Here is a 27222-nt window from a genome sequence, read left to right as displayed (position 1 = left end):
TGTGCTGGCTTAGATATTTGCCTTTAACATTGTCCCTTTTCCAACAACTACGGTGGATGCCAAACCTGACCAGAGCAGTACATCGCTGCTTGAATCAGACATGTGAAAAGGGTCAACCAGTCTTTTAAAAGCGACATATTTCTTTAACACTACTAAGAGGCAGCCATCTTAGAGTAAGTAGTAATAGGTAGAGATAAAATGGTCGGACAAGTTTTTATCTTTAAGGAAGTAGTAGCTAAGCTGAGAGGGTTTCTAAACGGGTTGGCAGGTCGGTAAGCCACACTATTCTCTTATAGCGGTTACTGTAACTCTAAAACAACACACGGTACTGTCAGGTCTATCATAGACTATATCAAATTGTTCTCTCTATGGTACCCATACAGTACACACTCACTTACAGGTAACTGTCAAAACAACAAGGAAATACCTACAAAGTGCCTTCATAGGGCATTGAGTCACCAGAACATCTTCAATGCAACTTGGCATAGATTCTAGTGTCTGGAACTCTATTGGAGGGATGGGACTCCATTTCTTCCATGAGAAATTCCATAATTTGTTGTTTTGTTGACGGTGGTGGATTTAACGCCGTCTCAGACGACGGGTCCAGAACATCACATAAGTGATCAATTGAGTTTGAGATCTGGTTTACATTGTTTTCATGCTCATCGAATCAATGAAGTGACCACTCGTACCCTGTGGATGGGGACATTGTCATCCTATGGGGGGGGGGGGGCATAGCCATGGTAGCCATAGTAACAGCCCGCACAGCATTTTTATACATGAGATGTTAATTGCTTAATTAATTCAGGAGCCACACCTGCACGGAAGCACCTGCTTTGTTTCCCTCATTTAGGTAGTTACTTGTATATCCACTGTCTGTTGATCTAACGGTGGTCTCAAACTCAATTCCACAGAGGGCCGACCCTCTTCAGGTTCACTCCTCCTTAGCACGTGATCGATCAATTAAGGTTATTGATCAGTTAGTAACTCCCATCACCTGGTTGCCTAGGGCTTCATTTATTAGTTAGTAACTCCCCTTCACCAGGTTAACTTGAAAGAAAAATAACAAAAACCAGTACACACACATCCCTCCAGGAATTGAGTTTATAACAGGAGTTAAAAACCGAATTCTGCCACTGGAGGGGTGAGCTATACAATAGCTTTGTACTGTTGTACATTATTCACACATGGTCTCCAATGGACTTAACGTATCCCATCAATGGACTGATCTTAGTGCTACACAAAGCTTTTAGGAAACTTACCCGCTGTTAATTACTGTAGCTAATTCACTTTGGATAAACTGAACACTTTTCCCCCTTTTACAGGGCTCTCCGGTCCGTTTGAAAAGCTCAGACAGCACATATCCACTGAAATGATATGGTTAAATTGACCAAGAGTTAGCTATGGACTTTATCTGGGGTGTATTCATTAGTCACACTGTAGCAAAATGTTTTGCAACAGAAACCATTCACTCCAAAACAGTATACAGTTTGCAATAAAAACCGAGTTTCTTTTTGGACAAATTCAAAGTAGGTTCCTCCCCGTTCTGCTCGGTTTCTGTCCGTTTGGTTTCATAGTGAATGTGACCCTGTTCTAACATCTCATCTGGTGGCAGATGATACTGCTGGCTTTCCAACTTCAGATTGCTTTATGCCACCTGCACAAAATTGTCCGTTAGTTTCTGCTGGCCGTTCCATTCAAAACAACACATGGGCAATGGTAACAGAACACATGGGCAATGGTAACAGAACACATGGGCAATGGTAACAGAACACATGGGCAATGGTAACAGAACACATGGGCAATGGTAACACAACACATGGGCAATGGTAACACAACACATGGGCAATGGTAACACAACACATGGGCAATGGTAACAGAACACATGGGCAATGGTAACAGAACACATGGGCAATGGTAACACAACACATGGGCAATGGTAACACAACACATGGGCAATGGTAACAGAACACATGGGCAATGGTAACAGAACACATGGGCAATGGTAACACAACACATGGGCAATGGTAACACAACACATGGGCAATGGTAACAGAACACATGGGCAATGGTAACAGAACACATGGGCAATGGTAACACAACACATGGGCAATGGTAACACAACACATGGGCAATGGTAACAGAACACATGGGCAATGGTAACAGAACACATGGGCAATGGTAACAGAACACATGGGCAATGGTAACACAACACATGGGCAATGGTAACAGAACACATGGGCAATGGTAACAGAACACATGGGCAATGGTAACAGAACACATGGGCAATGGTAACAGAACACATGGGCAATGGTAACAGAACACATGGGCAATGGTAACAGAACACATGGGCAATGGTAACAGAACACATGGGCAATGGTAACAGAACACATGGGCAATGGTAACAGAACACATGGGCAATGGTAACAGAACACATGGGCAATGGTAACAGAACACATGGGCAATGGTAACAGAACACATGGGCAATGGTAACACAACACATGGGCAATGGTAACAACACATGGGCAATGGTAACAGAACACATGGGCAATGGTAACACAACACATGGGCAATGGTAACACAACACATGGGCAATGGTAACACAACACATGGGCAATGGTAACAGAACACATGGGCAATGGTAACAGAACAAAACAAATGATAGTGTTAAAAACAATGTCAATGTTTACAAACAAACCGTTAAGATTCCATTAGGAATGAAAGCTCTAGAGTGTAGGATACATGGAACAGTACAGTCCAATCAGAACAGTCTAGTCCAATCAGAACAGTCTAGTCCAATCAGAACAGTCTAGTCCAATCAGAACAGTCTAGTCCAATCAGAACAGTCCAATCCACAAACAGATGGTTCTCCACTGACTGTTCTGTGGCAGGGTGACGGACTCAATACATCCATTCATCCCTCTCTCTCAGAATGATTAGTAAGAGGCCACCGCTGCTCGACCAATGCATATCCCTCTCTCTCAGAATGATTAGTAAGAGGCCACCGCTGCTCGACCAATGCATTGCACAAGGAAAGGGGTTCAGGGTAACACGGTGACGAAGGAGCATGAGAACCATAGAAATATAATCACTTCTATTCTAGAATAGAATCATGTCTCAGTTGAGAACCATATATACACACTGCTACTGCTCCCAGGCAGGGTTGAGGTTAGTGATGCTGGGATCAGGGCTAGTGGCACCATGTTGGGGAAAAGTCTGGAAAACCAGCCTGTGATGAGGACAGGGTACACTGGGGCTGTGATGAGGACAGGGGAGGGCAGGGTACACTGGGGCTGTGATGAGGACAGGGTACACTGGGGCTGTGATGAGGACAGGGGAGGGCAGGGTACACTGGGGCTGTGATGAGGACAGGGTACACTGGGGCTGTGATGAGGACAGGGTACACTGGGGCTGTGATGAGGACAGGGTACACTGGGGCTGTGATGAGGACAGGGTACACTGGGGCTGTGATGAGGACAGGGTACACTGGGGCTGTGATGAGGACAGGGTACACTGGGGCTGTGATGAGGACAGGGTACACTGGGGCTGTGATGAGGACAGGGTACACTGGGGCTGTGATGAGGACAGGGTACACTGGGGCTGTGATGAGGACAGGGTACACTGGGGCTGTGATGAGGGCAGGGTACACTGGGGCTGTGATGAGGGCAGGGTACACTGGGGCTGTGATGAGGACAGGGGAGGACAGGGTACACTGGGGCTGTGACGATGACAGGGCAGGGCAGGGTACACTGGGGCTGTGACGATGACAGGGCAGGGCAGGGTACACTGGGGCTGTGATGAGGACAGGGTACACTTTGGGCTATGATGAGGACAGGGCAGGGTACACTGGGGCTGTGATGAGGACAGGGGAGGGCAGGGCAGGGTACACTGGGGCTGTGATGAGGACAGGGTACACTGGGGCTGTGATGAGGACAGGGTACACTGGGGCTGTGATGAGGACAGGGCAGGGCAGGGTACACTGGGGCTGTGATGAGGACAGGGTACACTGGGGCTGTGATGAGGACAGGGCACACTGGGGCTGTGATGAGGGCAGGGTACACTGGGGCTGTGATGAGGGCAGGGTACACTGGGGCTGTGATGAGGACAGGGTACACTGGGGCTGTGATGAGGACAGGGTACACTTTGGGCTGTGATGAGGACAGGGCAGGGTACACTGGGGCTGTGATGAGGACAGGGCAGGGCAGGGCAGGGTACACTGGGGCTGTGATGAGGACAGGGTACACTGGGGCTGTGATGAGGACAGGGTACACTGGGGCTGTGATGAGGACAGGGTACACTGGGGCTGTGATGAGGACAGGGTAGGGTACACTGGGGCTGTGATGAGGACAGGGGAGGGTACACTGGGGCTGTGATGAGGACAGGGGAGGGTACACTGGGGCTGTGACGATGACAGGACAGGGTACACGGGGGCACGTCCAGTAACCACCTCCCCTCTTCCCACTCCCCTTGTTCAGTCATCCATCCAGTAACCCCCTCCCCTCTTCCCCCTCCCCTGTTCAGTCATCCATCCAGTAGCCCCCCTCCCCTCTTCCCCCTCCCCCTGTTCAGTCATCCAGTAACCCCCTCCCCTCTTCCCCCTCCCCCTGTTCAGTCATCCAGTAACCCCCTCCTCTCTTCCCCCTCCCCTTGTTCAGTCATCCATCCAGTAACCCCCTCCCCTCTTCCCCCTCCCCTTGTTCAGTCATCCAGTAACCCCCTCCCCTCTTCCCCCTCCCCTTGTTCAGTCATCCAGTAACCCCCTCCCCTCTTCCCCCTCCCCTTGTTCAGTCATCATCCAGGGCCTCTGTCTTGATGTCGCTGGGCACCCCTCCGGTCCGGGACAGAGCCAGGATGGTGTGGTTGACTGCTGCCATCTCCACGGCCAGAGAGATGGGGTCCTGGTGTTCTCCATGGCCTGGACCATCATCCTAGGAGGAGGAGGGGAGAGATCATCCATATGGAAAGACGGCACACCGTTTATCCTTGTAATGGCTGACTTCTGTGACAGCATTGGCGGTGCATTTTTAAAGCCGCCCCTCTCCATTTTTAAAGCCGCCCCTCTCCATTTTTAAAGCCGCCCCTCTCCATTTTTAAAGCCGCCCCTCTCCATTTTTAAAGCCGCCCCTCTCCATTTTTAAAGCCGCCCCTCTCCATTTTTAAAGCCGCCCCTCTCCATTTTTAAAGCCGCCCCTCTCCATTTTTAAAGCCGCCCCTCTCCATTTTTAAAGCCGCCCCTCTCCATTTTTAAAGCCGCCCCTCTCCATTTTTAAAGCCGCCCCTCTCCATTTTTAAAGCCGCCCCTCTCCATTTTTAAAGCCGCCCCTCTCCATTTTTAAAGCCGCCCCTCTCCATTTTTAAAGCCGCCCCTCTCCATTTTTAAAGCCGCCCCTCTCCATTTTTAAAGCCGCCCCTCTCCATTTTAAAGTAGTCACTTTCTTGTTCTATTAGTGTACTAGCAGTCCATACATCAACTAAAATGGTGCACACCACCACCTACTGTGCTGTAGTGTATTGTCTTAACATGTACAAAGCCAAGGTTACCGCCACTTGCAGTGTATTGTCGTAGTTATGGAAACTTTGCTCAGGACTATAATTCATTGGCTGACCCATCCTGACAACCAGGAAGGAATCCTGTGACCCTTCCTTAACTATCTTGTCAATATAATTGCTATGGGTTAAGTGACTGTCCTTAATGGAGAGATCAGGTGGGATCATTCTGTGAACAACAGGCACAACGCCAATATAAAGTAGTATTTTTCAAAAGTTGCCGAAATGCCACGCATGTCAACTTACATCAGTACATTTGTAACAACCTAACCATGACAGCTTCTATTAAATCAAATACGCCTCACGTAGAAAATTTGCAATACACATTTTTGTTGACTAAATTCAACACTCATGGATCTCCGTAAAACAATCTCACTTTGTGGTCATATTTTTTCGTGGACAGATTTTGGGGCGGAGTAAACCCTCTCGCTTCGCCTCGTCCTCTCTGAAGCAGGGGCGGCAGGTAGCCTAGTGGTCAGAGCTTTGGACTTGTAACCGAAAGGTTGCTAGATCAAATCCCTGAGCTGACAAGGTAAAAATCTGTCATTCTGCCGCTTGAACAAGGCAGTTAACCCACTGTTCCCCTGTAGACCTTCATTGAAAATAAAACTTTGCCTCGTTAAATTTATTTTTAAAAAATAGGTTGACTGCTCCTACTGCTTTTCTTTGGTACTACAGTTTAACAGACACGGACAAGTCAGATTGGAAAATTCTTAAGACACTTCAGTCATGGCCTTTGTGCAAAAAATGTAAAATAAAAACATCCATTGAATTATTCAAATAATTGTTGCTGCTCCCTGTACGCGCCGAGTGCTAGCGTGCATGTGATGTCGGTCCGTACAAACCGGATGCAAACCGGATATAGACAATGCATGAATCGGCGTATGCAAACCGGAGTAGATTTCCTTGAAAACAACGGGCGGACATCTTGGACGCAGTCTCCACTTCTTATTATACCTCAGTGGTCCCACCCAAAATGACTACTTCAAAATGGAGATAGCCCTAGTAGTGACGACAGTATAATCTGAGCATATTGACTGGGGGAAAAAACGTTGCCCATCTAACATGGGACTCTGGTTAGGGAGGGGAACAGGAGGAGGCAGAGATGTAGTTAACCAATAATACATGAGGTCAAGGGTACGAGGCGAAGCCGAGCGGCCTAGAGTCGTAGACCACCGCAGTCGTGATAAAAATGTCATGACACCTGGACTTGTGTACTATTGCTTTTATACAATGGGTTAACAGAATTAAAAAAGGAAGACTCTTTCCCAAACCATACATTTTTTCAACAAAACGCAATTCTACATTCACAAACAAAGGTTGTCAAGTGCAATTTTAGGTGTCCTCTGGTCGTTAGTTCTATTCCTTTTGACTGCCATGTAAAGCAAAACCACCCAAGCGCTGGTTGATAGCAACCTGCAAAGTTCTAGAACTTTCGGAAACCAAAATGGTTGCTATGGAAGCTCTTCCCCCACTTGCTAGCTAGCCAACTACACAGCTAACACAATCACTTCAGACTGAAGCTATAGCAAGACAGCAAACTAGCTGCATTTCGTTTTGTTTTACCTTTTTTTTTATTATTTTTTTTATTTTTTCTTTATAAAAAAATGACGCTGATTCATGATTGACTGGCTGAAACACTGTCTCGTCCCGACTCCCAACACATTCATTATTATAGGACACAGTGGAGATCGAATTATAATATTGCAACAATGTTGCAAATGTCGGAGACAATGTCAAGACGGTTTTTTTTTTTACAGTGGAGATCATGTTTATAAATTGCATGGCTGGGCATATGAAACAGTGGTCCCTGGTCCTGGCTGCATACCTGTGTGGGTGAAGTGGGCTCCAGCCTGTAGAAGCCAAAGGGTCTGGTCATGGGTCTCTTGTCGAAGTAGGGCAGGTCACAGGCCTGTTCTGTGTAGTCGCCTCCATCGATGTCGTCGCTGTTGGAGTGTCCTCCGGGACTCTGAACTTCTATCCCATGGCTCTCCAAGATCGTGGCTTCTTGAGAAAACAGAATATATTTCATGATGTGTAGCCTAGCATGTTGTGCCAAATCTTGACTTATTATAGGGTAAACATTATAATAAGCCACCTAATATTTGCAGCCATAGGTGATAATATCTTTCTAGGAACTGATCAGTCGTCAGTATTGTGGAGGGCAGCAGGTAGCCTAGTGGTTAGAGCGTTGGGCCAGTACCCAAAAGGTTGCTAGATAGAATCCCAGAGCTGACAAGGTAAAAATCTGTCGTTCTGTCCCTGAACAAGGCAGTTAACCCACTCTTCCCCGGTAGGCCATAATTGTAATAAAGGTTAAGTTAAATAAAAGGTTAAACTAATTAATTAAAACAAATAAAAAATAGAGTTGAATGGAGAACACTGATCCGGAAACAGTTATTCCTTTCTCTCCAATCAGCCTAAAACGACTCACTTCTGAAACGTTTTCTCTGCGTGGTGTTTTGGGAAACTTGTGTTACGTCTTCGGGCCGTTGTAGGAAAGACGCATTGTTTAAACACTCCTAAGCTGTGCCCAATATTAGCCCAGCGTCACCAATATTAGGTCCCCAATATTAGGTCCCCAATATTAGGTCCCCAATATTAGCCCGGCGACCCCAATATTAGCCCGGCGTCACCAATATTAGCCCAGCGTCCCCAATATTAGCCCAGCGTCCCCAATATTAGCCCAGCGTCCCCAATATTAGCCCAGCGTCCCCAATATTAGCCCAGCGTCCCCAATATTAGCCCAGCGTCCCCAATATTAGCCCAGCGTCCCCAATATTAGCCCATCGTCCCCAATATTAGCCCAGCGTCCCCAATATTAGCCCAGCTTCATCAATATTAGCCCAGCGTCCCCAACATTAGGTCCCCAACATTAGCCCAGCGTCCCCAATATTAGCCCAGCGTCCCCAATATTAGCCCAGCGTCACCAATATTAGCCCAGCGTCCCCAAGCCCACATTACCAATATTAGCCCAGCGTCCCCAAGCCCACATTACCAATATTAGCCCAGCGTCCCCAAAATTAGCCCAGCGTCCCCAAAATTTGCCCAGCGTCCCCAAAAAATTGCCCAGCGTCCCAAAAAAAATTGCCCAGCGTCCCCAAAATTAGCCCAGCGTCCCCAAGCCCACATTACCAATATTAGCCCAGCGTCACCAATATTAGCCCAGCGTCACCAATATTAGCCCAGCGTCACCAATATTAGCCCAGCGTCACCAATATTAGCCCAGCGTCACCAATATTAGCCCAGCGTCACCAATATTAGCCCAGCGTCACCAATATTAGCCCAGCGTCACCAATATTAGCCCAGCGTCACCAATATTAGCCCAGCGTCACCAATATTAGCCCAGCGTCACCAATATTAGCCCAGCGTCACCAATATTAGCCCAGCGTCACCAATATTAGCCCAGCGTCTCCAAGCCCAGCGTTACCAATATTAGCCCAGCGTCCCCAAGCCCATGTTACCAATATTAGCCCAGCGTCCCCAAGCCCATGTTACCAATATTAGCCCAGCGTCCCCAATATTAGCCCAGCGTCCCCAATATTAGCCCAGCGTCCCCAATATTAGCCCAGCGTCCCCAATATTAGCCCAGCGTCCCCAATATTAGCCCAGCGTCGCCAATATTAGCCCAGCGTCGCCAATATTAGCCCAGCGTCGCCAATATTAGCCCAGCGTCCCCAAACCCAGCGTCCCCAATATTAGCCCAGCGTCCCCAATATTAGCCCAGCGTCCCCAATATTGCCCAGCGTCCCCAATATTAGCCCAGCGTCCCCAATATTAGCCCAGCGTCCCCAATATTAGCCCAGCGTCCCCAATATTAGCCCAGCGTCCCCAATATTAGCCCAGCGTCCCCAATATTAGCCCAGCGTCCCCAATATTAGCCCAGCGTCCCCAATATTAGCCCAGCGTCCCCAATATTAGCCCAGCGTCCCCATTATTAGCCCAGCGTCCCCATTATTAGCCCAGCGTCCCCAATATTAGCCCAGCGTCACCAATATTAGCCCAGCGTCACCAATATTAGCCCAGCGTCACCAATATTAGCCCAGCGTAACCAATATTAGCCCAGCGTAACCAATATTAGCCCAGCGTAACCAATATTAGCCCAGCGTTACCAATATTAGCCCGTCTCTTGATCTCTTTGCGTCGGTTCGCAAACCAGTTGTAGACTTTGAGGGATGTGACTCTCTCCAGGTCCGAAAGCTTCTTCCCTGGAATAAAACATTCCACAGATTATTATTGTTATTATTGCATATAGTAAATTATATTCCTTACGGCAAAGTATTCTGATGTGTAAAAAATACCTATTTTTTAATCAAAATTTTTCACTATCAAAATATATTTTGATTGTGAGTTGCTCTTATCCAGAGCAACTCACAATCATTGCATTCAATTTAAGGTAGCTCGGTAAGACAGATACAATGACTGTGATTGGTTGGTTAAGTAAAACTTTACTCAACAAAACAGCTTTCAGCAAAATCAGGTCCTAGTAAGAAAAGAGGTGCATGTGTTAGAACAAGAAAAGCCAGTACAACGGTAGTGGACAGAAGGAAATACCTGGTTTCTGGATGACCGCGTTGCAGGCGTTGGCGATCTCCTCTCTCTTGGCTTCGTCAGGGTACTGGTTGTCATTGAAGTAGCTGAGGAGAAGAGGCGGTTGGTCATGGCACAACACAGATTTAGATAGTATTCCAAGTGGGGACCCTATTCCCACCGCTCTCCTTGCTCCCTTCTCAAAGCCCATTGGATGAGATGGAGAGAGGTCACCCCTGACCTTCTCATCCAATGGGTTATGAGAAGAGGTTGAGATTCCCCCCTATGTAGTGCACTACTTTTGACAAGGGCCCTCTCCTCACATCTCCTGCCCTCTCCCCTCGCTCAACTAGTTCTCTCCCCACCTTCCCCCTCTCTCTCTCTCCTCCTCACCCCCTCATCCTAACCTCTCCATCACAGCCAGACATTCCTTCCTCCAGGTAAAGCGACTCCCACGCCGAAGCCGGAAGCTCCCGGGGGCGGTGCTTATAGGGGGTGGGGTCTGTCTCCACTCCATCTCCTCCAGAGCCATGGGGGCGGGGCACATGTTTAGAGTGGCACCTGGAGGAGCCAAGAGAGAGAGAAAGCATTAAGTTAGAGCTTTATAACATGTCTCGTATTCACTAGACACCAAATGGAACCAAAAGGGCTGAAATTGTTTTAGTTGAGAGAGACAGAGAGAGAGGGACAGAGAGAGAGAGACAGAGAGAGAGAGACAGAGAGAGAGAGAGAGAGACAGAGAGAGAGAGAGAGACAGAGAGAGAGAGAGAGAGACAGAGAGAGAGAGAGACAGAGAGACAGAGAGAGAGACAGACAGAGAGACACAGGTGTACCTGGGGTGGTTTTCTCTAGCTGGTACCAGCGGTAGAAAGCTCTCTTCTTCTGTTCGCTGAGGTCAGAGCCGTGCTGGAGCAACCAATGAGAGATCCTGCTCTGACTGATACCTGGAACCACACAGACATTCACGCAGGCACCACACAGTTAAAAACAGCAGCGCTACCAGGCAATAAACACACACCTTCCAGTGAGACTTAGCTACAATTATCTTTGCTGTAAGTGTTATCACTGTACTGCCTACATATACGCATTACTAATGTAGCTATCACTGTACTGCATATAGATATACACACTAAACCCAATTGAGATGGTTTCGGATGAGTTGGGACTGCAGAGTGAAGGAAAAGCAGCCAACAAGTGCTCAGCATAAGTGGGAACTCCTTCAAGACGGTTGGAAAATCATTCCAGGTGAAGCTGGTTGAGAGAATGCTAAGAGTGTGCAAAGCTGTCATGAAGGCAAAGGGTGGCTACTTTAAAGAATCATATATAAAATATATTTTGATTTGTTTAGCACTTTTTTGGTTACCACATGATTCCATATGTGTTATTTCATAGTGTTGATTTCTTCAATATTATTCTACAATGTAGAAAAAAGTAAAAAATAAAGAAAAACCCTTGAATGAGTAGGTGCATTCAAACTTGACTGGTACTGTACATATACACACACACACACACACAACGAATGTAGCTATCACATACAGTGGGGAGAACAAGTATTTGATACACTGACGATTTTGCAGGTTTTCCTACTTACAAAGCATGTAGAGGTCTGTAATTTTATAATAGGTACACTTAAACTGTGAGAGACGGAATCTAAAACAAAAATCCAGAAAATCACATTGTATGATTTTTAAGTAATTCATTTGCAAATCCATATATATAAATAATACACACTACTGTTCAAAAGTTTGGGGTCACTTAGAAATGTCCTTGTTTTTGACAGAAAAGCACATCTTCGTCTATTAAAATAACATCAAATTGATCAGAAATATAGTGTAGACATTGTTAACGTTGTAAATGACTATTGTAGCTAGATACGGATGATTTTTAATGGAACATCTACATAGGCGTACAGAGGTCCATTATTAGCAACCATCACTCCTGGGTTCCAATGGCACGTTGTGTTAGCTAATCCAAGTTTTAAAAGGCTAATTGATAATTAGAAAACCCTTTTGCAGTTATGTTAGCAGAGCTGAAAACTGTGGTCCTGATTAAAGAAGCAATACAACTGGCCTTCCTTAGACTAGTTGAGTGTCTGGAGCATCAGCATTTGTGGGTTTGATTACAGGCTCAAAATGGCCAGAAACAAAGCTCTTTCTAAGTGACCCCAAACTTTGAACCGTAGTGTGCGTGCACACACACACACACCCAATGTAGCCATCACTGTACTGCCCATATATTGAAATAGATGTCTGATGAAATAAAGGCTATTCAATTCAATCCAATGTCTGTTAAAAAGTTGATTGCTGTGTGAGGCTTGTAGTGCGAAGGGTTGTCAATTATAGTGGAAGCTTCACGTGTCCTCACTGACCTGGGCCGCCACAGAATGTGTGTGTCCTCACTGACCTGGGCCGCCACAGAATGTGTGTGTCCTCACTGACCTGGGCCGCCACAGAATGTGTGTGTCCTCACTGACCTGGGCCGCCACAGAATGTGTGTGTCCTCACTGACCTGGGCCGCCACAGAATGTGTGTGTCCTCACTGACCTGGGCCGCCACAGAATGTGTGTGTCCTCACTGACCTGGGCCGCCACAGAATGTGTGTGTCCTCACTGACCTGGGCCGCCACAGAATGTGTGTGTCCTCACTGACCTGGGCCGCCACAGAATGTGTGTGTCCTCACTGACCTGGGCCGCCACAGAATGTGTGTGTCCTCACTGACCTGGGCCGCCACAGAATGTGTGTGTCCTCACTGACCTGGGCCGCCACAGAATGTGTGTGTCCTCACTGACCTGTGACGCCACAGAATGTGTGTGTCCTCACTGACCTGTGACGCCACAGAATGTGTGTGTCCTCACTGACCTGGGCCGCCACAGAATGTGTGTGTCCTCACTGACCTGGGCCGCCACAGAATGTGTGTGTCCTCACTGACCTGGGCCGCCACAGAATGTGTGTGTCCTCACTGACCTGGGCCGCCACAGAATGTGTGTGTCCTCACTGACCTGTGACGCCACAGAATGTGTGTGTGTGTGTGTGTGTGTGTGTGTGTGTGTGTCCTCACTGACCTGTGACCTGAGCCACCACAGCCTGAGAGATTCTCCTGTTTCCCAGAAAGGACTTGATCTCCTCCTTGACGATACTGCTGTCCCTCCTGCACACACACACACACACACACACACACACACACACACACACACACACACACACACACACGTAAACATAGTTATGTTTGCTTTGTAAAACATGGACCTACTGTGTTTCTACTACCATGTAGTTGGGGTGTCCAATCACAAATGCATCTTTTGACCAACTTCTAAGAAAACAAAAAATGGGCCAAACTTCATGTCTCTGTCATAATCCATTCAAAAGTTATTGGAGTTTAACCATTGTAGGATGTCCAGAATTAGGGTGGCTAAAACCCAACGGAGGCCAGAATTAGGGTGGCTAAAACCCAACGGAGGCCAGAATTAGGGTGGCTAAAACCCAACGGAGGCCAGAATTAGGGTGGCTAAAACCCAACGGAGGCCAGAATTAGGGTGGCTAAAACCCAACGGAGGCCAGAATTAGGGTGGCTAAAACCCAACGGAGGCCAGAATTAGGGTGGCTAAAACCCAACGGAGGCCAGAATTAGGGTGGCTAAAACCCAACGGAGGCCAGAATTAGGGTGGCTAAAACCCAACGGAGGCCAGAATTAGGGTGGCTAAAACCCAACGGAGGCCAGAATTAGGGTGGCTAAAACCCAACGGAGGCCAGAATTAGGGTGGCTAAAACCCAACGGAGGCCAGAATTAGGGTGGCTAAAACCCAACGGAGGCCAGAATTAGGGTGGCTAAAACCCAACGGAGGCCAGAATTAGGGTGGCTAATACCCAACGGAGGCCAGAATTAGGGTGGCTAAAACCCAACGGAGGCCAGAATTAGGGTGGCTAAAACCCAACGGAGGCCAGAATTAGGGTGGCTAAAACCCAACGGAGGCCAGAATTAGGGTGGCTAAAACCCAACGGAGGCCAGAATTAGGGTGGCTAAAACCCAACGGAGGCCAGAATTAGGGTGGCTAAAACCCAACGGAGGCCAGAATTAGGGTGGCTAAAACCCAACGGAGGCCAGAATTAGGGTGGCTAAAACCCAACGGAGGCCAGAATTAGGGTGGCTAAAACCCAACGGAGGCCAGAATTAGGGTGACTAAAACCCAACGGAGGCCAGAATTAGGGTGACTAAAACCCAACGGAGGCCAGAATTAGGGTGACTAAAACCCAACGGAGGCCAGAATTAGGCTGACTAAAACAATGGAGGCCAGAGGAGGAAAAAAAAGTGGATAAACGTCAGGTAAATTGAATTGTGTCAGCTAGGCTAGATACAGTGAGAGAACGAAGGCTACTGGTCACCTGACAGGTTGACTGTTAAACTGGTCATCTTCTCGATTCCGCAGGATATAAAACTATAGAGTTAAGACAGATACTCAGTATCGGAGTTTACGGTTTTCTATATTAATTCCTGTTCTTTTTCAAAGATTTCTCACCAAAAAAAAGCACATCTTGCTAAATGTCAACGGCGCAATGTGCTTCAGCTCGTGTCACGCTATTTTAACTATAAAGACGACGACCACAAAATGTAAAAACCTCTTAAGCTATGAGAAACCTGCACCGTTATGTCAACAGAGTTTGGTGCTTATTATGGGATGTATTAGGTTACAAAACCAAATTTTTTGTTGTTGTTGATATAATGTCAATGATATGTTAGAGAAAGATCCCACAGAACGATTCAGAACATGAAGAATCTATATTTCTCATGTTGAAATGTATTTTGTAACATAAGGAAGTCAGATTTCACCTCCAAAGCCATTTTTCTGGGCAGATCGGGCGCGGACACCCTACGGGCAGGCAGAGCGGGCGCGGACACCCTACGGGCAGGCAGAGCGGGCGCGGACACCCTACGGGCAGGCAGAGCGGGCGCGGACACCCTGCGGGCAGGCAGAGCGGGCGCGGACACCCTGCGGGCAGGCAGAGCGGGCGCGGACACCCTGCGGGCAGGCAGAGCGGGCGCGGACACCCTGCGGGCAGGCAGAGCGGGAGCGGACACCCTACGGGCAGGCAGAACGGGCGGACACCCTACGGGCAGGCAGAGCGGGCAGGCAGAGCGGGCGGACACCCTACGGACAGGCAGAGCGGGCGCGGACTCCCTACGGACAGGCAGAGCGGGCGCGGACACCCTGCGGGCAGGCAGAGCGGGCGCGGACACCCTGCGGGTAGGCAGAGCGGGCGCGGACACCCTATGGGCAGGCAGAGCGGGCGCAGACACCCTGCGGGCAGGCAGAGCGGGCGCAGACACCCTACGGGCAGGCAGAGCGGGCGCGGGCAGGCAGAGCGGGCGCGGGCAGGCAGAGCGGGCGCGGGCAGGCTGAGCGGGCGCGGGCAGGCAGAGCGGGCGCGGGCAGGCAGAGCGGGCGCGGACACCCTGCGGGCAGGCAGAGCGGGCGCGGACACCCTGCGGGCAGGCAGAGCGGGCGCGGACACCCTGCGGGCAGGCAGAGCGGGCGCGGACACCCTGCGGGCAGGCAGAGCGGGCGCGGACACCCTGCGGGCAGGCAGAGCGGGCGCGGACACCCTGCGGGCAGGCAGAGCGGGCGCGGACACCCTGCGGGCAGGCAGAGCGGGCGCGGACACCCTGCGGGCAGGCAGAGCGGGCGCGGACACCCTACGGGCAGGCAGAGCGGGCGGACACCCTACGGGCAGGCAGAACGGGCGGACACCCTACGGGCAGGCAGAACGGGCGGACACCCTACGGGCAGGCAGAACGGGCGGACACCCTACGGGCAGGCAGAGCGGGCGCGGACACCCTACGGGCAGGCAGAGCGGGCGAGGACACCCTACGGACAGGCAGAGCGGGCGCGGACACCCTGCGGGCAGGCAGAGCACGCGGACACCCTGCTGACAGGCAGAGCGGGAGGACACCCTACGGACAGGCAGAGTGGGCGCGGACACCCTACGGGCAGGCAGAGTGGGCGCGGACACCCTACGGGCAGGCAGAGTGGGCGCGGACACCCTACGGGCAGGCAGAGCACGCGGACACCCTACGGGCAGGCAGAGCACGCGGACACCCTGCGGACAGGCAGAGCGGGAGGACACCCTACGGACAGGCAGAGTGGGCGCGGACACCCTACGGACAGGCAGAGTGGGCGCGGACACCCTACGGACAGGCAGAGCGGGCGCGGACACCCTACAGGCAGGCAGAACGGGAGGACACCCTACTGACAGGCAGAGTGCCCCATCTGTGCCCTCCTTGCCTACTGCAATTTCCCTTCAACTGGATTTAGTGGGCTGAAAGTGGGGACCTGTCTAGAAAAAGAGCCTGATCTGACGAGATGTAAGACGATGTGTACAGCCATCGCCGTCTTGCAGGTGCTCACTATTCCACTATTCTTCATATTTCCCAGATCGAATGAGTCACTCCTCCTCCTCCCTTATTGAGGCGCAGCTAAAATTAGATAGACCCACAAAGAAAGACTGCTGCTTATCGACACCACGAGGCTACGTCCCAAATAACAACCTACACCCTATATAGTGCACTACTTTAGACCAGAGCACTATGGAACTTGTTCAAAAGTAGTGCACTATATAGGAATTAGGATGACATCTGGGACTGGCACCTAAATCAGGAGGGTGGAGGAGGGGTGGTGAGTGGAGGAGGAGGGGTGAGTGGAGGAGGAGGGGTGGGTGAGTGGAGGAGGGGTGGGTGAGTGGAGGAGGGGTGGGTGAGTGGAGGAGGAGGGGTGGGTGGGTGGAGGAGGAGGGGTGGGTGGGTGAGTGGAGGAGGGGTGGGTGGGTGAGTGGAGGAGGGGTGGGTGGGTGAGTGGAGGAGGGGTGGGTGGGTGAGTGGAGGAGGAGGGGTGGGTGAGTGGAGGAGGAGGGGTGGGTGAGTGGAGGAGGAGGGGTGGGTGAGTGGAGGAGGAGGGGTGGGTGAGTGGAGGAGGAGGGGTGGGTGAGTGGAGGAGGAGGGGTGGGTGAGTGGAGGAGGAGAGGTGGGTGAGTGGAGGAGGAGGGGTGGGTGAGTGGAGGAGGAGGGGTGGGTGAGTGGAGGAGGAGGGGTGGGTGAGTGGAGGAGGAGGGGTGGGTGAGTGGAGGAGGAGGGGTGGGTGAGTGGAGGAGGAGGGGTGGGTGAGTGGAGGAGGAGGGGTGGGTGAGTGGAGGAGGAGGGGTGGGTGAGTGGAGGAGGAGGGGTGGGTGAGTGGAGGAGGAGGGGTGGGTGAGTGGAGGAGGAGGGGTGGGTGAGTGGAGGAGGAGGGGTGGGTGAGTGGAGGAGGAGGGGTGGGTGAGTGGAGGAGGGGTGGGTGAGTGGAGGAGGTGTGGGTGAGTGGAGGAGGGGTGGGTGAGTGGAGGAGGGGTGGGTGAGTGGAGGAGGGGTGGGTGAGTGGAGGAGGGGTGGGTGAGTGGAGGAGGGGTGGGTGAGTGGAGGAGGGGTGGGTGGGTGGAGGAGGAGGGGTGGGTGAGTGGAGGAGGAAGGTGGGTGGAGGAGGAGGAGGGGTGGGAGGAGGGGTGGGTGAGTGGAGGAGGAAGGTGGGTGGAGGAGGATGAGGAGGGTGGGTGGAGGAGGGAGGGAGGGTGAGTGGAGGAGGGAGGGAGGGTGAGTGGAGGAGGGAGGGTGGGTGAGTGGAGGAGGGAGGGTGGGTGAGTGGAGGAGGAAGGTGGGTGGAGGAGGATGAGGAGGGTGAGTGGAGGAGGGTGCCAACAGCTAAACCCAGCAGAGCTGAGAAAACAGAAGGAATCAAGCACATTAAGGGGTGATCTGCAGTTTAAAAGTACAAAAATGTATGCACCAACAGTAGATTCCTCCTTTAAGATAATATCCATAGTAGATGGGGATAACGTGGGGGGGGTGGAACACAACACCATCCAACCACGCAGCAGCACTCTGCAACACCAGACTGATCCCAGGTAGAGTGTTTCTGAATGATGCTTCCCTTACAGGACATTATGTAACATAATGCACCTTCTAAGAGACATGGTAGCAGGGCTTTTATACATTATAGTTACTGTACATCACAGATATGCATTCATCCTGTTATCCTCGTAACATAACAGACGCATACATCAAGAGAGCTACGGCAGGACAACTGTTGGTATACATTTTGATTTGGGTGGACCACAGACTTAATAATAGTTAGTAAATAGTGAAAGTGGTAGCCTAACTGTTTTCATGCTTTTTAAGTGTTTGAACGACAGGACTATATCAGTCACAGATGCACTGATGGTGGTGGACTGGTGTATAAACTGATACAGTCCTGATGGTGGTGGACTGGTGTATAAACTGATATGATGGTGGACTGGTGTATAAACTGATACAGTCCTGATGGTGGTGGACTGGTGTATAAACTGATACAGTCCTGATGGTGGTGGACTGGTGTATAAACTGATATGGTGGACTGGTGTATAAACTGATATGATGGTGGACTGGTGTATAAACTGATACAGCCCTGATGGTGGTGGACTGGTGTATAATCTGATACAGTCCTGATGGTGGACTGGTGTATAAACTGATACAGCCCTGATGGTGGTGGACTGGTGTATAAACTGATATGATGGTGGACTGGTGTATAAACTGATACAGTCCTGATGGTGGACTGGTGTATAAACTGATACAGTCCTGATGGTGGTGGACTGGTGTATAAACTGACACAGTCCTGATGGTGGTGGACTGGTGTATAAACTGATACAGTCCTGATGGTGGACTGGTGTATAAACTGATATGATGGTGGACTGGTGTATAAACTGATACAGTCCTGATGGTGGACTGGTGTATAAACTGATACAGTCCTGATGGTGGTGGACTGGTGTATAAACTGACACAGTCCTGATGGTGGTGGACTGGTGTATAAACTGATACAGTCCTGATGGTGGGCTGGTGTATAAATTGATATGATGGTGGACTGGTGTATAAACTGATACAGTCCTGATGGTGGTGGACTGGTGTATAAATTGATATGATGGTGGACTGGTGTATAAACTGATACAGTCCTGATGGTGGTGACCTGGTGTATAAACTGATACAGTCCTTATGGTGGTGGACTGGTGTATAAACTGAGATGGTGGTGGACTGGTGTATAAACTGATACAGTCCTGATGATGGTGGACTGGTGTATAAACTGATACAGTCCTGATGGTGGACTGGTGTATAAATTGATATGATGGTGGACTGGTGTATAAACTGATACAGTCCTGATGGTGGTGACCTGGTGTATAAACTGGTGGTGGACTGGTGTATAAACTGATACAGTCCTGGTGATGGTGGACTGGTGTATAAACTGGTGGTGGACTGGTGTATAAACATACAGTCCTGGTGATGGTGGACTGGTGTATAAACTGATATGATGGTGGACTGGTGTATAAACTGATACAGTCCTGATGATGGTGGACTGGTGTATAAACTGATATGATGGTGGACTGGTGTATAATCTGATACAGTCCTGATGGTGGTGGACTGGTATATAATCTGATACAGTCCTGATGGTGGACTGGTGTATAATCTGATACAGTCCTGATGGTGGACTGGTGTATAAACTGATACAGCCCTGATGGTGGTGGACTGGTGTATAAACTGATATGATGGTGGACTGGTGTATAAACTGATACAGTCCTGACGGTGGTGACCTGGTGTATAAACTGATACAGTCCTGATGGTGGTGGACTGGTGTATAAACTGATATGATGGTGGACTGGTGTATAAACTGATACAGCCCTGATGGTGGTGGACTGGTGTATAAACTGATATGATGGTGGACTGGTGTATAAACTGATACAGTCCTGATGATGGTGACCTGGTGTATAAACTAGTGGTGGACTGGTGTATAAAATTACATATTGAATATGATCTCACAGACTGGATACCAGTCTGTTTGGCATGACAAGGAGTGGGATGATGGCCAAAGAGGACAAAAACTGCAAAGTTCAGGATTTCAGGGATATAAATATAGTTCTATTGACCCCACCGTAACATCATCACTGACCTCATGAGCTCCTCCACCTTGTCATCGATGTCCAGCTCCTCCTCCGTGGCCTCGAACCCGAAAGGCCTGACGGCAGCAGCACTATTCATTGGGTACCGAGGCGGCGAGAGCTTCCCATTGGGCGTTGCCGCCAGGCTGTCCCGCCCCCCGTTCTGCACCATGGCGACCAGCGACACCGGGGACGAGAGGATGGCAGAGGGCGGGGGCGGTCCGGGTGGTGGGGAGGTGTCGTAGCTGTTGCTAGGCGAGGGGGAGAGCCCTCCACGTGGAGGGAGGTACTGTGTCTGTGTGGCGGTAGAGTTGGTGGAGGATGAGGCCAGGGCGGTGTTGGTAACATTACTGCTCCCAATACCACTGGCGCCATTATTATTATTACTACTACAGGAAGAGGAAGTTGTTGAGGAGGTGGTGGCGGCAGAAACAGAGGCAGTGTTGTTGTTGTTTGTGGTGGTGCTATTGGGGTCGGACACAGAGCTATTTGCTCCTCCTCCGTAGGAGGTGCGACGGCCGAACTTGTCCCCGTGCTCACGGTCCAGCCGGTCTAGGGTGTCCAGGGCGTGGAGAATCTCCTGCTTGGTCATGCCCGTACGCCGCAGCCTCTGGAGCAGGTCGATCTGCTCGATGGTGAAGCGAGGCTCGTCTGTGTAATGAGACATCCTGGAGGAGAGGAGGAGGGGGAGGAAGGGACAGAGGTGGGGGAGAGGGAGAGGAGGAAGAAGAGCGTGAGAGAAGGAATGAAAACGGAAGAGAGAGGGGGAGTGGAGGTATGAGTGAGAGTGAGGGAGAAAAAAAATCGAGGGAGCTTCTTTTGGGAACAGCAGGCAATTCATGTAAAGTCACCTTGAAAGCAGCACCAGATGCTATCTCATAATCATTCTACTGCTTGAAGACCAATAATAAATGCACTTCCCCGCTGCATGGTTTCCCCATTGGCTAAACATTTCCCCGCATGGTTTTCCATAAGCATTTCACTGTGTTATAGAAATCAATATCATCATAACCAGGCTGCGGCACATTTTCCATCTTATGAAGCATTGGCTGGTAATGCATTCACTTCTGACCACTAGATTCATGCTTGCACTTTACATTGGATTTACTTTCAGTTCTAGAACCACCATACGACAGTGATCTAAAGCCCAATTCTAGCTTCTCAAACCTGACAACTGATCTGTATTTACATTTTTAAAAAATAAGTAAACTGACATTTTCATAGTCTGCTGCCAGGGTTAAGTAAACCATCACACCATTAAAACCAGTCCACTGCTAGCTACAGTCCTAAACTATTTAAAATCATGTTGCCTGACTAACTTCTCTAATCTATAGCCCATCAACAAGTGATAGAATAGGGGCAATTCTGAAAAGGTGTCAGGTGTTGTCTTTGAACAATTTGTTACAGGGATTCTTCCCTTTCTCTTAGTTGACAGTTAGCCCAGACGAGGCTCAATCACTGCTATTGTATTCATTACCTACCCACCTGAGCAGGAGATATTTACCCAGTTAACCTACGGTCTAGTTAACAGTTAACTAACAAAGCTGGGTTAACCAGAAGGAGCCCAAAGCTAACAAAAAGGTTAACTTCTAGTTAGACCACAAGACAAGGTGTGAGACCGTTACACAACTGTAATTTATCCTCAGTTCTGACCAATGATGTGTATAAACCCATCATTGGTTGACCTAATCCTTCAGTTGTCTCCTCTGACAGATGGCATAGGCCTAGCTAGCAAACAACACGCTGGTCACTACACACGTTCTGCCCTTCTTTATGCGGTCTAGTATTTCAACTGTGGTGCGGCATGTTTGTAAGGCTCTTTAGGTCTGTAAACATCTCTCATCATGGCACCACCCACAAATATGCTTTTAACAACTAGATCTTGATTTAGTCATATAGGTAATGGGTGCGTAAAGTAGCTGCATATTTCTGTGGAGTTCAAGCACATCTGCGAAAAGCCCAGATTCAAAGGCAAAAATAATTCACACAGATAGAAACTTGTTTACATGTGTCATTCTGCAATGCATTATCGTTAGCTAGCTACCTTGCTGGCAAATTAGGTAAACAAAGGCCGTTGGTACAAAAAAAACTGTTGCTACTACCGTACTGAAAATAGAGCTAGTACTGGCTAGTTGTTAGCCTTTCTAGACAGACCTATCGAGTAAAAATAGACTGGCATAATGACGTTAGCTAGCTACTCCTTGCTAGTATATTGGCAAGCTAGCAAACTCAAAATAATGCATCTGACTTTTAGCCATGCATTTGGCTAACTAGTTAAATAGACAACGGGTTCAGTTTAATTTAATGGGGTGGTTATTTAACCAGAATGCAAGATAGACAACTGCTAATCCACCATTGAAAATAATGTATAGGCTAGCTAGCTGATTGTAAGGCTAGTAGCTAACGTTTGATTGCTAAATATATTAAATCTTACCTTATGTAGCTAGCTATCTCGATGTGCCTCCTTACACTTGACCCTTTAATATTGCACCACCACAAAACAGCGTGTGGCGGGGGAAAACCACTTATTAACAGGAGCAACACATCGATCAACCACCAGATTGTAGCAGGAGTGCCCGGCCCTTTTACTAGATTTCAATCACAAGCGGACTGTTTGCCTTTGTCTGACTGACAACAGCCATATTGATAGAAACACCTTGACGATAGTTACATGGGAGTTGTAGTTTAATTTTGGTCAGCGCAATAACAAGGAAATTTGACACAAACTACATGTCCTACCGACAAATGGAGCATTATAGGTTCCTAGACATTTGGAAGCGTAGATAAAGATGTAATAAAATTCAGTTGTAAATAAAACTTGGTAAAAATGTACAGTATACAGCTTATTGTAACACCATATTGATATCCAAAAAGAGATTAGTGGTCATCCCATCTATAGCTTTTAAAAATGTATGTCTAGTTTCCATCTAGAAATAAATGGAACATTCAGTCAGATCAGACTGAATGCACGTTTAAAACATTTGAAAAATAATTAAAAACAAGCCCAATGTGCAATGTCTTAAACACTCTAATACATTACATAAATACCAAAATCTGCATACAAAACAGAACCCATCCTATACTGAACAAAAATATAAAAGCAAATTGCAACAATTTCAAAAATTAGTTACAGTTCATGTTAGGAAATTTGTCAATTGAAATAAATTGCTTAGACCCTAAAGTCTACAGATTTAACATTACTGGGCAGGAGCGCCGCCATGGGTGGGCTTAGGAGGCCATAGGCCCACCCAAGGGTTTTATTACAGACAGAAATACTCCTTAGTGGGCATCCCGAGTGGCGCAGTGGTCTAATGCACTTGAGTCGTCACTACAGACCCGGGTTCGATCCCGCAGCCGGCCACGACTGGGAGACCCATGAGGCGGTGCACAATTGGCCCGGTTTAGGGGAGGGGTTAGCCGGCCGGGATGTCCTTGTCCCATCGCGCTCTAGCGACTCCTGTGGTTGGGCCAGGCACATGCACGCTGACCAGTTGTACGCCGTTTTTTCTGACGCATTTTTGCGGCTGGCTTCCGGGTTAAGCGAGCAGTGTGTCAAGAAGCAGTGCGGCTTGACAGGGTCGTGTTTCGGAGGACGCATGGTTCTCGACCTTCACCTCTCTCAAGTCCGTATGGCAGTTGCAGCGATGGGACAAGACTGTAACTACCAATTGAGGAGAAAAGGGGGTAAAAAGTATATATTAAAAAAAAGTTTCATCAGCTGTCTGGTCTCAGACGATCCCACAGCTGAAGAAGCCGGTATGTGGATGTCCTGGGCTGGCGTGGTTACATGCGGTTGTGAGGCGGGTTGGACATACTGCTAAATTCTTTAAAAACGGCATTGGAGGTGGCTTATGGTAGAGAAATGAACATTACATTCTCTGGCAACAGCATGCCAATTGCACGCTCCTCAAAACTTGAGACATCTGTGGAATTGTGTGACAAAACGGCACATTTTAAAGTGGCCTTTTATCCCCAGCACAAGGTGCACCTGTGTCATGGTCATGCTGTTTAATCAGCTTCTTGATATGCCACACCTGTCTGATGGATGGATTATCTTGGCAAAGGAAAAATACTCATTAATAGGGATGTAAAATTTGTGCACAAATTTTTTGAATAATAAGCTTTTTGTACATATGGATAATTTCTAGGATCATTAAACATGGGACCAACACATCACATGTTGCGTTATATTTTTGTTCAGTATACATAAAACACATACAGGTTGCATTCTACCTGTCCCACACTATCCCAAAACCTTATAACATCCAAACATAAAATGATCCAATCAAGCAGTTTAAGTAAAGTTCATACACACAGAATATTTCTTGTTAGCTAAAAACAGATACTCATAACATATTGTTCTGCCATACTGTTCTACTAACATAGGTAATAACCAGGTTTGGGGCTAATTCCATTTCAATTTCAGTCAATTCAGAAAGCAAACCAAATTCCTAATTGAAAAGCATTGAATATAATTGGAATTTGTGTATTTCCTGAATTGAAATGGAATTGACGCAACCCTGGTAATAAAATATGGCACGTGTTATTTGAGAACCTGAGAGACCCAATCAGGACAAAAAAATACATTCAGATGATATGAAAGAAAGCTCTGAGGTGAAGTTTCCCCTTGGTCAGGGGTTCTCAAACTGTTTGGTGCCTGGGACCCCTTTTGTGATAGAAAATTCAACAAGGACCCGCTGCTCATAATCATAAGACATGTCCAGTGTGTTAAAAACAGCCTACAGGGAGTTTTACTATGACGTCTGCAGTGCATGGCTGAACAAAGTGGCTGAACAAACCAAGTCTAGGGCCCGGAGAAAAAACATTTAAAAGCCCCGCCTCTTGGCATCAGAGAGAAAATGTTGCAGTTTTCAAACTATTATCCTGGAATTCTACACATTTTGCCACGAGACAAAGAGCAAACTTTGCCATTTTAGAACTTAAATCACAGTGCATTTATGTAAAAAAAAAAATAAGATAATTGGTGGAGTACTGTGGATTCCAATATCCCTGTAAGCCTCCAGGGTTAATAACATAAATTACAAATTACTACTATAAATACACTTTAAAAACTTATTCCACGGATACCTTGGCCAAAAGTCGTTCAATCTTTTGTTAGTAATATCCCCCCCCCCCCCCCCCCAAATTTAAAATAAATAAATAAAATTGAAAGTTCTAGCCGCAGATCCTACTTTGAGAACCCCTGCCCTAGGTCATGTGTCAAACTCATTCCAAAGAGTGCTGAGTGTGTGCAGGTTTTCACCGCCTCCCTTGTACTTGATTGATGAATTAAAGCTAAGACACAGCGGTAGGCTTGTCAAACGTTTACCTGACAGTACTTAGCACCTCCAAAACAGTGCGGCAGTCAATCTCTCTTTTGTGTTCACACAGCAAAGACCTTTGAAGTCGTTAGCCACTCAGCCTTGTTAAAATACTCCAAACCAGAAGGTGGCAGTAGCGTTGTTGGCAATGCATATCTGTGCGTACTGCTTATGGTCTAGATTCCAAGCTATCTGCGCTAATGTTCCTATTTCGTAGAAAGTAGGGTCGGGAAGTATCCAGATGTTCATACCGTTTCTGAACCATACCAGGGTATACGGTATTACTAAATGTGCACACAAGGGGGCGCCATAAAAATAAAAAAACATACCAAAAAAATGCCCCCAAAAATTTAAGCATCAGGGATCTTGATCCATCCAGGAGGGGATTGAATGGCTCTGCTGTAAACAAGAAGTTTCACCTTGACGTCTAGCAATTTAGCTGGCAAGTTAGCAAACCATTGGTATCGAAAATCATACCAACGGTATTTCGAAAATACCCCGATATAAGGTATATCACCCAAGCCTAGTAGAAAGTCTTTGTTGATACTAACCAGATGGCCACAGCTAGATAACTACCCAGCAAGATGACAAAGAAACCATTTAATTCACTCTCCATAATCCCATACAGCCAGTCCCTAGCCAAATGTTTAGTTTGCTAGCATAACATAGCTAGCTAGCCGGGTCGGCATGCAGCAGGTACCTCTTTTGTTCTAGCAAGAGAAGGAACGGCCTCCCACTGTGATAAGTACCTATCGGCAGTCCATCGACAGTCAGATTCTCGGTGTGTTTCATGCTTTAAGGTCACCGATTAGTAAGGAACTCCCCTCACCTGGTTGTCTTAGTCTTAATTGAAAGGAAAAAACAAAAATCAGCAGACTCTAGGGCCCTCCGTGGAATGAGTTTGACACCCCTGCCCTAGGTACAGATCTAGGATCAGCCCCCCCCCCCTCCCGAACCTATCCATTAGTGAAGAAAATGCTATACTGACCCAAGATCAGTGTCTAGGGGCAACTTCACAAAACTGGCTCCGGGATGAAGTTACCCCTAGATACAGATCTAGGATCAGCTTCCCCTCCCCCCAATACTAACCTTATCCATGAGTGGGGAAAAAGTCAAACTGACCCAAGATCACTTGGGGTAACTTAATCCTACTCCTTGATGCAGCCAGCACCATGAACTGGGCCTCTCCTCTATCTGTCCATCAGTGACTGAACATTTAAAACGAGAAAAAGGTGCACCTCTTATGTCTTGACACGTTGCTTTGGTTTTCGGTTGCACCTCTACTAGTTGGTTGTGGCATTGCGTAGTGTCTAGTACCCACCAGGTTGGGGATCAATCTCGTTTCAATTCCAACAATTAGGGAAGTAAACTGAAATTCGAATTTCAATTTTCCTCAATGCATCTCTAGAGAAGTGTTCAGGGGAAATTGAAATTGGAATTCCAGTTTCCATCTTGAATTGACTGAAATGAAATTGACCCCAACTCTGCTACTCTCTCCTCTCAGCTGTTCCAGGATTTACGGTTGTCTCCTTTGCGACCGGCCCCAGCCCCCTCTCCCTTGGCCAGGGCAGTGAGGGCAGCCAGGTTAGGGATGGACCCTGATAAGTTAGCACTGCGACGCTTCTGCTGCTGTCGCCGCTTCTCCTTAGCTCCGCCCCCGACTCCTCCACGGCTCACCCTATCAGGACGCACCAACACCCCGTAACCAGGGTTACAGTGGAAGTAGTGCTTTCCACCCACAGACCCGTCGTTTTTCCCTGGATAGAGAAAGAGCCAGTGAGACATCCAACACTAGGTATGTTCATTTACTCAAAATATATCACACACACAAACACGCAAGA

At 48.3% G+C, this 27222-nt stretch overlaps 2 protein-coding genes across 3 annotated transcripts in view; both read right to left on the bottom strand.

Annotated features, from left to right (window-relative positions):
• Positions 1-4745: 4745 nt before the first annotated feature.
• On the bottom strand, positions 4746-25197 carry hmbox1b (homeobox containing 1 b). Of its 2 annotated transcripts, none has more exons than XM_055885723.1 (9): positions 22495-25197; positions 20072-20728; positions 13139-13224; positions 10911-11021; positions 10485-10638; positions 10102-10184; positions 9660-9755; positions 7376-7554; positions 4746-4928 (listed from the first exon to the last, which is right to left on the bottom strand). In XM_055885723.1, the coding sequence occupies exons 2-9, from the start codon at positions 20725-20727 to the stop codon at positions 4785-4787; spliced, it is 1509 nt and encodes a 502-aa protein (XP_055741698.1). In that variant the 5' UTR covers position 20728; positions 22495-25197; the 3' UTR covers positions 4746-4784. The 2 variants fall into 2 exon arrangements, with proteins under 2 accessions (XP_055741698.1, XP_055741699.1); XM_055885724.1 differs by having other exon boundaries at positions 7376-7551.
• Positions 25198-25200: 3 nt separating this feature from the next.
• Positions 25201-27222, bottom strand: part of LOC129825550 (kinesin-like protein KIF13B) — a 76802-nt gene continuing 74780 nt past the window's right edge. The window contains exon 41 of the mRNA XM_055885721.1: positions 25201-27138. Coding sequence (XP_055741696.1) covers positions 26882-27138 — 257 coding nt within the window. The 3' untranslated portion in view covers positions 25201-26881. The remainder of the gene's footprint in view (positions 27139-27222) is intronic.

Source organism: Salvelinus fontinalis, chromosome 27 (genome assembly GCF_029448725.1).
Source record: "Salvelinus fontinalis isolate EN_2023a chromosome 27, ASM2944872v1, whole genome shotgun sequence".
In the NCBI taxonomy this organism is placed as follows: Eukaryota; Metazoa; Chordata; class Actinopteri; order Salmoniformes; family Salmonidae; genus Salvelinus; species Salvelinus fontinalis.
This window is presented reverse-complemented; position numbering and strand designations above follow the sequence as displayed.

What these genes read in the sequence shown, in the direction of transcription:
- hmbox1b (XM_055885723.1), bottom strand. Translation starts at nt 20,727, where the DNA reads ATGTCTCATTACACAGACGAGCCTCGCTTCACCATCGAGCAGATCGAC. An exon ending in TGTGGTGGCTCAGGTCACAG is followed by an intron (nt 11,022 to 13,138) that starts GTCAGTGAGGAC and finishes GTGTGGTTCCAG; the next exon opens with GTATCAGTCAGAGCAGGATC. An exon ending in AGCCCACTTCACCCACACAG is followed by an intron (nt 4,929 to 7,375) that starts GTATGCAGCCAG and finishes TCCTCCTCCTAG; the next exon opens with GATGATGGTCCAGGCCATGG.